The sequence below is a fragment of the Phalacrocorax aristotelis genome, chromosome 8 (genome assembly GCF_949628215.1).
Source record: "Phalacrocorax aristotelis chromosome 8, bGulAri2.1, whole genome shotgun sequence".
Classification (NCBI taxonomy): domain Eukaryota; kingdom Metazoa; phylum Chordata; class Aves; order Suliformes; family Phalacrocoracidae; genus Phalacrocorax; species Phalacrocorax aristotelis.
Window position 1 is genome coordinate 35949295 of NC_134283.1, and position 10546 is coordinate 35959840.

At 45.6% G+C, this 10546-nt stretch overlaps 2 protein-coding genes across 9 annotated transcripts in view; one reads left to right on the forward strand and one right to left on the reverse strand.

The window, feature by feature from the left end:
* Window positions 1-1307, forward strand: part of SFXN1 (sideroflexin 1) — a 30083-nt gene extending 28776 nt beyond the window's left edge. For all 4 annotated transcript variants that reach the window (XM_075102462.1, XM_075102465.1, XM_075102466.1 and 1 more), the window contains one exon: window positions 924-1307. In XM_075102462.1, the coding sequence (XP_074958563.1) occupies window positions 924-1020 (97 nt within the window). In that variant the 3' untranslated portion in view covers window positions 1021-1307. The remainder of the gene's footprint in view (window positions 1-923) is intronic.
* On the reverse strand, window positions 984-10538 carry KIF20A (kinesin family member 20A). 5 transcript variants are annotated; one of them, XM_075102461.1, is made up of 19 exons: window positions 10514-10538; window positions 9740-9915; window positions 9176-9265; window positions 8926-9045; window positions 8326-8464; window positions 8049-8236; window positions 7814-7958; window positions 6876-7076; window positions 6527-6638; window positions 6357-6428; window positions 5623-5766; window positions 5378-5543; window positions 4958-5122; window positions 4134-4273; window positions 3934-4036; window positions 3080-3287; window positions 2596-2687; window positions 2168-2305; window positions 984-1646 (listed from the first exon to the last, which is right to left on the reverse strand). In XM_075102461.1, exons 2-19 carry the CDS (start codon window positions 9896-9898, stop codon window positions 1374-1376), a joined length of 2655 nt encoding a protein of 884 aa, XP_074958562.1. In that variant the 5' UTR covers window positions 9899-9915; window positions 10514-10538; the 3' UTR covers window positions 984-1373. The 5 variants fall into 5 exon arrangements, with proteins under 5 accessions (XP_074958562.1, XP_074958558.1, XP_074958560.1 ...); XM_075102457.1 differs by having other exon boundaries at window positions 10464-10533; XM_075102459.1 differs by having other exon boundaries at window positions 10473-10529.
* Between the last annotated feature and the right edge of the window lie 8 nt (window positions 10539-10546).

The following is a 10546-nucleotide window of genomic DNA, read 5'->3' on the forward strand; positions in this document are numbered from 1 at the left end:
TCATCAATATGGTAATAGCTCAGTACTTAGAAACAATATTCATTATAGCTGAAATCATAACAAAACCTGGATGAGTTACCTACAAATAAAGTTAGCTCAATTTGCAGTATGTGATATGAACAGGGTCTTAAATTCAGCTAAGCTGTCCCTCTCGTTATTAGCGGTTGTCTAAACTTGACAAGCTGCCAAATGTAGCTTAAACAATACAAGCTGGAGCTGAATCTGTTAAAATACTGAGCAACTAAAGTAGCTTTTGACTTCCAGAAAACAATACCTAATTCTCATCCAATGGAATTGTTTGAGTACAACAAAGCAGCAGGCTGACACCATCTGTTTCCCTGCCTGGCACAGAATAGAGAATTGTGGTAAATAATTGTCACTAGGCTACCTGGAGATGACTTTACAAACTAGCATAGCAAGTCTGGTACAGTTCTTGATTTTAACCAGGGCTCTCCATTTCATAGGAAGATTAGACCTTAAAATGTATTTAAGAAGTTGCAGCTGTTTAAATGACCTGGCATGTTAATTTACTTTACTATGAGATGACTCTTATAAAAAATAAACCTTTTTTTCAACTGAATAAAATCAGGCAGTAAGTTAAATAGGCAAACACCTTATACTTAATAAAAACAGCTTTAGGAAGGTAAGTTTCTATTGCCAGCAACAACCTCAAAAACTAAGCAGATTCCTACCCTCATGGGATGAGCAACAGCCATTTCTTGACTCTGTATAGACTGTCTTATTGCCTTTTAAGTAGGGAGTCATTTGCCCTTGGTCTGAGAGCACGATTCCTTCATAAGAAGTTAAAAAAAGGTCTGAAAACTCTTTTCACAATCCAGGAAGTTCAACCAGGTGCATTGCCCATCTTATTTTACAGTCAAGTGCTTGTTATGTATAACTATTCTACTGTTTCTTTTGCTTAGTTCTATGTCTGTAACACGCTTGGAGCCAGAATTGCAAGCCAAGATCCAAGAGAACAGCCCTGAACTAGAACGTGTATACTTTAATAAAGGATTATAATTCAAGGAAGGGAAAATATCTTTCAAGGAGGATCATACAAACTTATTTTTGAATTATGTGCCAACATAGTTGAAGATGAGAACTCACTTTGAACTTGTCCTTTTGTTAAACAACTTTGATCATCTGCATTATTTTATATTTAAAGACTTTCCTCGATGTAGTGTTTAAATTACAAAAGGCCATTTTGTGACTTTGGTATCAATTAAAAGTTTAACCATACATATCCAAAAATGTTTACATAAGGTCTCAAGCAGATACAATAATAAACAAGCACACAAAGAAAAATAGATGCTATTATATTGGATTTGCCATCTGTTCCAGTAATAGCAGGGCAGGGATCTCTTTGTGAGAAGTCATAGAGCAACTGAGCGAAGTTGCCACCCTCTGCCAGCAGCAGGACGGGTAGCTGAACGTGTCAGAAGGTTGTGCAGGAAAGGCTTTTTACCAGGAGGTTGGTTAGGTTGTAGATTTTCCCTGTTGGCACAGAACCGTTTCTTTAAGGTAGATGTTGGAGGAGCCTGGAGCTTCTGCACAGTGTGGTACTGTTCAGCAATACAAGCTGCTTTCTTCCGCAGGTCTAGTTTTACCAGCATCATGTTGTTCTGCAGTTCTGCCAGTGTTTGGTCCTGAGAAAGGAGAGGCAATATAAAGATTTGGCAAGTTGCCCAACTCTCTGGTTACTATGAACTGAAGAGGATAAACTGCCAAAATTTACTAACTGGTGTGCTAATTAAGGACATGCATAAAAGCTTCTGCTGTCAACAGTGTAGCAGTTCACTAACAAAATAGGAACAGGAAGGCTAGGAAAAAGCTGAATCCATCCTGCTGCAAACCTGCTGCCATAGCAGCCATGATCGAGTGAAGTGGATAAGGAAATGAGAACTCTGAATTGTCCTACTTTAAGTGCAGGCTGTCAGTTAACTGCACAGGAACAATTTGGGTCTCCTTTGCAGACTTAAATATGCAGTCTGACTCAGCCATTGAAAAAAAACTTGCAATATAGCTCCCTTAATGTAATAGACAGTATGTATCTAGAGAATAAGTCATTTTTATTTACAGCTGCAAGAACCTAGGTTATTCTGCTGATTATGGCAAAGTACATAGACTGAATCCCATTGTGCAACCCACAACAAAACAAGTACATTACCTGTCTAGCCAGAATGTCATCACATGTACAGAGGGCTTCTCGAAGTTTCCCTGCACTTGTACTGTGGCAGCATGCCCTCTCTGCAGACTGAAGAGACTCCCCAAGCTTTTGTAATTCTGAACGCAGCAATCTGACATTCTGCAGGAGAAAGATTTAATACCACAGCTAGCTTTGACATTACTCAGCAAAACCTCTCCAGGGTAATTCAGACATGCAGTACAGAGGGAGGATCCCATCTAAGTGAGGTACCCTGGAATCACAGATACTGCAGCCTTCCACATCTCTAGTAAGGGTTTGTTTTCAACAGACCCTTTTCAAATTCAACCATTTGTTTAAAAAACCTGGAAACAGCAGTTCCAAACACTGTTTAAACTAGCAACCACCTTGCCCTGTAAGCATTCCTTTCTGTAACACAGAAATGGAGTTACCTTCTGTCCATCCTCCAGCTTCCTGTCTACATCCACAGTAATGGGTTTGGCAGAGGGAGGCGGCTCCAGTAATCTCTGGTACTTGCGCAACTCTAGGAACAGACAAAAAGAAGTGAGGATATTCGTAAGTTTTCAGTTTTGCTAAAGTCAGGACTTCCTTTGAAACAAGCTGCTACAGGCAAGCTTGAGAAAAGCTTAGAGTTTGTGCAGACGCACAGAAATGTTCCAGGCTTCTCCCTTTCAGTTACACAAAGGGACTGTAGAATTTGAGCGTGGAGGCGGTCCAGCCCTAAAGTCCATTTTCATGTGAAAATGAAATGAAACACCTGTGTGTCCATCTAGCACATTATTTCTATCATCTACAACTCAGAATAGTGGTTTGAAGATATATGAATCCTATGTACCCTCCTGAAAAAAAGTATCTCTAATCCTCTATAGAATTGCTCGGGCATAGTTCAGAAGCAGTGCAGCATCACTGCCTTACCTGCTGTTGCAGTATTTAACTCCATTTGACATTGTTCTAGTTTGGCTTTAGTATCTGCCAGTTCCTGTTGTAGAGCACATGAGGTAGCCACTCGCTTTGATCGACGCAAGCCTTGCTCTGAGTCCTTTTGCTTAGTTTCCAGGCTCTCCAATTTTTGTTTTGCCTCCTGCAGAGCAGCTTGGAGCTCCTCAATCTTCTCATCACGCTCCTTAGAAAGCAAGTTTGTTCAAATATTCAACAAGATTTTCTTAACACAGTTTTTCTGAAACTTTCAACGTCTTTCTTCCAGGAGACTATCTCAATTATGCATTTCATTTAAAGGACATTAAAGGCTGGGTCAAACAAGTGAAAACTGTGAACCCATTTCCTGGGAGTCTAAACCACTTTTTTACAGCCTCTAAAGACATGGGATTTTTTGAGAGTTGGCATCTTCAGAGATGTCTGAAAGTCCCAGAGGCCACTCAAATGCCATAGAGTATGAAAAATGTAGACAGGCCCATACCCATCATCACAGCTAAGAGTAAGAAGAGAAATTCACAGAACTGTTGTTAATCTGAAGGGTGCAAAGCAAGCCACTAGCAAAAAAGGCGGAAAGAATCATTTTGAGCAAATAGAGGAGTCAGAATGGTTGCACATTAGCTCCCAGATTAAGGGCTGAAAATCAGAAAGCCCAGTGAACTACAGAAAGCAGCAGACAAGAAGCAAAAATTGTGGATCAGGCTATCAAATATCACAAAAAATACCACAAAAAGCAAAATCTTTCCTTTCAGTTTGCATAAGTCACCTTCCTGGACTCAAGTACCCCAAGTCCCCTCTGCTACTTTCCTGATGTCATTTCATTGCCCTGAACAAACCTGAATCTCCTCCTGGTAGTAGTCGGTCAGTGACTCCTTCAGGTTATTCAGTTTATCCTCATACAGTTCCTCCAGCAACTCCTTCTGAGCATCCACATGTTGGCTACAAAGAGAAAAAAATAACTGCACGTCAGGGCCTGGTGGTTCTTGGTACTGTAGCTTACCCCGAGCAAAGGGAGGGAGATCAATGTAAGCTGTACCTGCACCATTGCTCCTTCTGTTGCATGTGCTCCAGCATCTCGTTGCAGATCTCCTCGCGGAGGCGCATTTCTAGTTGCAGCTTCTCCTGCCGCTCTTGCACCAGCAGTTCTCTCGCAGCTTCCACTACACGCAACAAGTCCTGCCAGAAGGACACACACTCCATTGCCCAACATTGCACAACAGAATTAAGACCTGGAATAAACTAGGTGATCCCATATAGCTGTAGGCTGGGATGATCTAGGTTCAAGATTCTTTTAGTCACTTGGAAAGAATTTGCCAGGTTTGCTCTTAATTCCTCTCCCATGAGGTGGCTTAAACAGCCCTGCAGTCCAGATGGAGCTATCTCCAGAGCAGCTTTCCCTACTGCACTGCCCAGGGCTGCACCTGCCTTTGCTACCTTGATACATTACAACTCAAGTTTCTGTAGGTGTATTACTTCCATCTCATCTCTCAGCTATTCCAGCTACTTGCTTTGAGTATCTAGGAAGTTTGACTATTTTTCCTCAATTTAGCCATCTATTTTGCATGTTTTCTGATCTCTAGATTTCCCTTACAGAGCAGGGATTATAGCTCTGCACCCAAGCTCTTACTGTCCCTATTCTACAGATGACAATGTGTTTCCAAATGAAGCATGTGCTTGATTTAAACCAACTGTGGTATGTTTTCCTTATGGGTTCCCAATTTCCTGGGTCCCATATCCTTCTGAGGTTCTCTGTCACATCTTGATGTAGCACTGAGCTCCAGCCCCACCTCCCAGGCCAAAGCCAACAGTCGTGTTCTTACCCCTCTATCCATAATGGCTGTAAAACAAATCACAACCCACCTCTTTCTCATACATGGAGACATCTGCTTCATCCTCACCATCATCTTCTGATTCCACTTCTTCCCTTGCGGCTGCCTCTGGACCCTGGCTGGTTCGCCTGTTGTGCTCTTTGATGATTGATTGTATGGATGGAAGTCCCAGCTTTGTGGGAGGTGCCTGAACAAGCTGAACAGGAAAAGGCCATCATTACTAGTCCCACAAAGCCTGGAAGCTCTGTAGTCTTTAAATACGGCACTTCTCTGCAACCTGTCAACCCTTTCAGTTTAGCAGAATCTGGAAGTTCTGTAAAGGTAATAATCCACTGGAGAAGCACAGTGAAGACTTGCAAGTGTTCCCTCTGCCTTGTGATGGGGTGGGGCCCATTCCCACAGAAGCATGATGTATCCTGACCATGCCATGATCCCAGCGTGCATTACTTACCTGGCTGGCAATGGCTGAGAACTTGGCTACATACAGGGTTTCATCATATGTAGATGCACACTGGTTAATGTTGACAATCATGCAAGAGCGCCCACGTCCAGTGAAGAAACCCTGGAACACACGGGTTAGCTTGCTGTCTCGGAAGGGAACCACAGTCTGCTTCAATCTGTGAGGAGAGACAAGAGTGAGCCCACAGGAAAGCAAAACAGCCTGCCCACACACTCCTTGGAGTTCTGGAGGCTCACTTGTATTGCTGGTTCTGGCGCAGGGCGGCAATGCAGCGACCCAGTGTGTGGAGGGAGGTATTGATGTTGTTTGCTTCTTTCATTCGGTCCCCACTTTTCTGGTCTTTGCAGCGCTCTGACCCCGCAAGGTCACACAGGGATAACCTGAAGAAAACAGGCGATATTCACATGACCTATTAGGTTTCTCCTGTTCTAGTCAGGTTTACAATTCAGACACCCTGTGATTGCCTACCCTGCTCACCTTCCCAGCTTCCCTTTAAGGGCACAGATACACCTTTTGGGGTGTATGGGATATTGCTGGACAGAAAGGCCTACCCTAAGTTTAGGTGTTACACCAGGTAATACCAACATGAGCTTTGCAGCATCGAATTCAGAGATCCTTTGCGAGTCCTCAGGACAGCTGCTTCCCAGGTACTGAGACAGCCTGTTTCCGGATAACTACATCCCAGGAACAGGCATCGGCAGCACTCAGAGCAGCCCTGCTGTAATTGTAGGGTTACTCACATTTACCTTCAATCAAAAAGCCTGAGCACTACCTCAAGTTGTACTTTGCAGTGCTCCTCACAAGATCCTCGGTTAGCTCCAAGACTTAAGAGTGGGAACATTTACTCCTTCCAAGTATTTTCAACAAGGCCTTCCTCAAGGTTCTTCCCGTACCCCAGATCCACAAGAAGAGACAGGAGACTTGAGTCCACAGAGAAGACCCCCCAAATCCTAGAGAGCATGAAACTTACTCGCTGATTTTTGGAACAATTTCACTGCCACCTCTTTGCAAATGCAGAATCCGAATGGAGAAGACACTGTGACTGTAAAGAAACATGCAGATGTTTTAAAAGGGAAGTGCAACCTTTAAAAGTCCCTCAGAACTGTACGTCTGCCTAAACAACCCCCTCCTCCTTCAGACCTGCGACTGGAGTTCTGGTTCATGTGGGTGCTAGCAAAACTCTGGTTTTTCCGACCCAGTTTCAGGAGCTTCCAGGCCTCATCAGCATCCCGGATGTTGATCCAGTTCAGATCTGGAAAAGCAGGCACACATTGGGCAAAGCAGTTAGACTGGCAGAAAACTTAATTACCTTGCCCAAACTTCACCATTGCATTTCCTTGACATTAACAAATTTAACATTCCCATAATCCAGACATCTGAGAGGCCACAGAGGACATCATGCTCCCCAACACATCACTGCTAAGTCACCCGCCCACTCGGTCCTCAAGTCTCCTTAGCAGGCCACTAAAAATCTTTCAGGTAAATCTACCTTTCACATAGGGGTTGCCAGTCTGGTCTTCACAGAGCCGCAGTGTCTGCCTCTTGCGGTTCTGGCCAGGTAAAGCTGGTTCTAACAAGTCATAGATTAACTCATTGTAAATCTCAAAGAAGGAGACCCAGATGGAGAACTGCACGTTTCCTGTGTTGGTGAGTGAAATGCGATCCAAGTCAGCCCAGCAAGGGCCCAGTTCTGGGGAAAAGATAAAGGAAGAAAAAACAAAACAAAACAAAACAAAAATCAGGATTGCCACTTTTCATGGGTCCAACCTGAATGGTTTAGGTATAGATTGAGATATCATTCTTCAGCAGGAACACTATTCCAGACTCAAATCTATTCTATATACCTTCTCCTATTTGGACCTATGCTAATGCCTGTCCCCAGTCAGACAGCTTAAGGTTCCCTTTAGCATCCTCGTTTCTGTGTAAGGACTTTAGACACTTGATCTTGACTCCAGAAGTATAGGATATTTCAAACACAAACTCATCCCAGTATGTGAACTTTTAGTCCTTGTTACCTCAGTTACTCCATGCTTCTGGTACCTAGTCAGCTAGTAGTTCCTATGTTTGAAAGTCTGGGCATAAGCGCTCAGTGCAACACATCACATTAGCACCCTGCTTTCCAGCTATCCCCGTTGCATGGCATTCAGCTGCTCAATAACCATATCCATTGCATGAAGTAAGTGGGTATCAAGTAACTCTTCATTTCACAAGGCTTGAGTTACTCTGCAGTAGCAAGTTCTTCCTATGTTAGCAATACATACGTACAAAGTTCTTCAGCCCCAACATCCTTATCCTTCAAAGGGAAAATCATGAGACTACAGCACCTTTGCTCCCTTACCCACAACACAGCATTCAAACACGCATCACCCTTTCTTCCCTCATCCTCCAACAAGCAGCAGGTAGTACACAATAGGCTCCCAGACATACCTTCTGCCTGGCTGATGTCTGAATGGTTGGTGAGCTGGCTAGATGAAGAGAGGCCAGCAACCCCACTGTCAAAACTGCCGCTGGTGGTGGCCTGGAGCTGAGATTCAGCGCTGTGACTCCTCTTCAGTGGCGTTAACAGCTCCTCCTGGAAGGAAACAAAGAACATGAGCATGTATGTAGTATGATACCATCCTTTCCCTATTATTATTAAACATCCTAGAAGCCACATGCTTACCTCCCACAGACCACCCCGCAGCATGGTCTGCTTCTTGGTCTCTTCCTGTCGCACCTGCCTGCTGTCCAGCCAGATCACCTCATGGGAGAGGGAGGGCTTCAGGTCCATGGCTGGGTACAGCCGGTCCCCCACACTATTGAAGATGACCGCTAAGGAGCGGGGCAGAATCCCCCCATCTTTATTGCTGCCTGAAGCAAGAACAACAGCAAGCTGAGGATTCACACGCAAAAGCAGACAACTCCCTCAACAGGCTACTAACCCCTAGTGCTTTCCTTACCCTGAATCGTGTGAGTCTTCCCTGAATTGGTGATGCCGTAGGTGTAAACCAGCCAGTTCTGCCCATTCAGTACATCCTTTACCACCTGCTTCATTGTCTCATCAAAGAACAATTTCTGCCCAACATCTGGTCCAAAGATCTGCAAACCAGACACATTAAAATTAGCCTCACGTAGATCGGAGAGGTCTATCTTTTGACTGCTAATGGTTGTTCAAGTGATATTACATTATCCTTTGTGCCCTCCACTAGCCCTACGTCATGAGAAACAGACCCACCAGTAATTCCAGTCCAAGGCCCCTACAAAAACAAGCTGTTCAGTTGCTTAATCCAGTAACATCCGATATCGCTACATCTTCTAGAGTGTAGAGAGCCACATGAATAAAACCTGTTTGGCATTTACTGTCAAAAAAGTTGTCAGGAACAGCTTTAGAAGAGAAGAACTAAGGAAACAGTAACAGAAACAAACTTAAAGAGGATTGCACAAGACTACGTAGTTCACACAACACATTGGAATCAGTGTGTATTAGTGAGCCAGCTTTTCAAGCTATAAGACTGGTTTAAGTTTGAAAAACTTCCAGATGGATTTTCCCAGTTACCTACCTGGGTGAAAGAGAATCTATGTGCTGCTTGTCCCACTCCACGTTCTGTGCTCCGCATGGTGAAGGAGTCCTTAGGGGCTTTTAGGAGAAGGGTCTCCGAATTCTCAATGCAGACACAGCCCTAAAGGACACATAAAACCCCATGATCGCAAGGGCTTACAAGAGGCCATGTATAGACAGCAAAGGATAATAGCATCTCCCAGCAGGCACCCAGGCAACCAACTCAGAGACTGCTTCATTCAGTCTCTCACCTGGTCTTCCCCTTTTTCCACTTCTGTAGGTTTCAGAGGTCGAACTCTCAGATACACCTTTAATTTTCCATTATTGTCTTCAGCTACAGCCTGCAAAAATCATTACAGGTTAAACATGGTAGCCGGAGAGGCAGTACACAACCACCCATCATAACACTATCAGGCACCACAGCATGGAACACCCACATGGCTACCCTCACTAGTCCTCTGTAACTAATGGACACTTCTCTGGTCCCAAAATCCCCAGCAATGCCTGAAGCTTTCTTAGGCATTTCCAGGCACACCAGCACTTCTTTTGTTTATCTAGTGAATCAGACCACCAGCCTGAAGACCTGACACCAAAACCAGCCCCCAGACCAAGCATCACACTATAAAAGGCACTTACTGACTGTGCCCTTCATAGTACACTGCTCATAGCAGGAACTGCTCGCCCCAGTGCCACATTTTGTTCTAGCCTGCTCTGAAGAGTCTCTCTTGGCCCTGCATCCCAACACCTTTGTGCAGAGACACAACAGCCACAAGTCAAACACTGCCCTGTTCGTGACAGAAGAGCTCCAACCTCACCTGCTGAGAGCCCTCCAGATCTGGAGAGATGGCAGAGAACTCTGATAGCAGGTCCTTGCGCACATCAGCCCCAAACCCCGTTGCTGTGGATTCAAGAACAGGGGAAGCTGTGACATCGTCATCAGAGAACAGCCCTGGGGAGGCAAGTGCTTGAGCCATGGTGCCTCACACAGCTCCTGCAGAAAAAGGGGAACAGTGAGAATACAGTGATGTTACAGCAGTCTTCTGGGAGTTGCAGCTTTGCTCCCCACGCACGCACCCAATGACATGCAGCCTGCCATATCCTCCCGTTCCCCACAAACACAAGCTGCCACATGGAGCCCTCCTTCCACACACCCTGAGACACAGAACGCCGCTGCAAATGCACACACAGCCCCCACATAAGACCCCAGGCACACCACCTACATACCCCTCTACCACCAAACTGGGCCTCTCCACACACGCACCTACAAGGCACACACCCCCATACAGGACCCGACAGACATAACACGTACACAGACCACCACACAGGGGACACAGATAGACACACACAAACCACACACGCAGCTCCACGCAGGCCGCCCCCCACAGCACACACCTCCCCAGGGACCACCACGCAGGGCCTGCCCACGCAGGCACGGACTGCCACACAGGGCTTCTCTGCACGCACACGAACTGGCCGTCACCGAGGCGCCCTACAGCCCCCCTCCCGTCGGCAGACCGGACCCCGCGGACACGCACTCACGGCACAGACCCGCTCCGCCACCCCCTCCTCGCGCCCGCGCGGTGCCCTACTGTTGGGGTTTCAAACGTCGCCGCCCGCCCGTT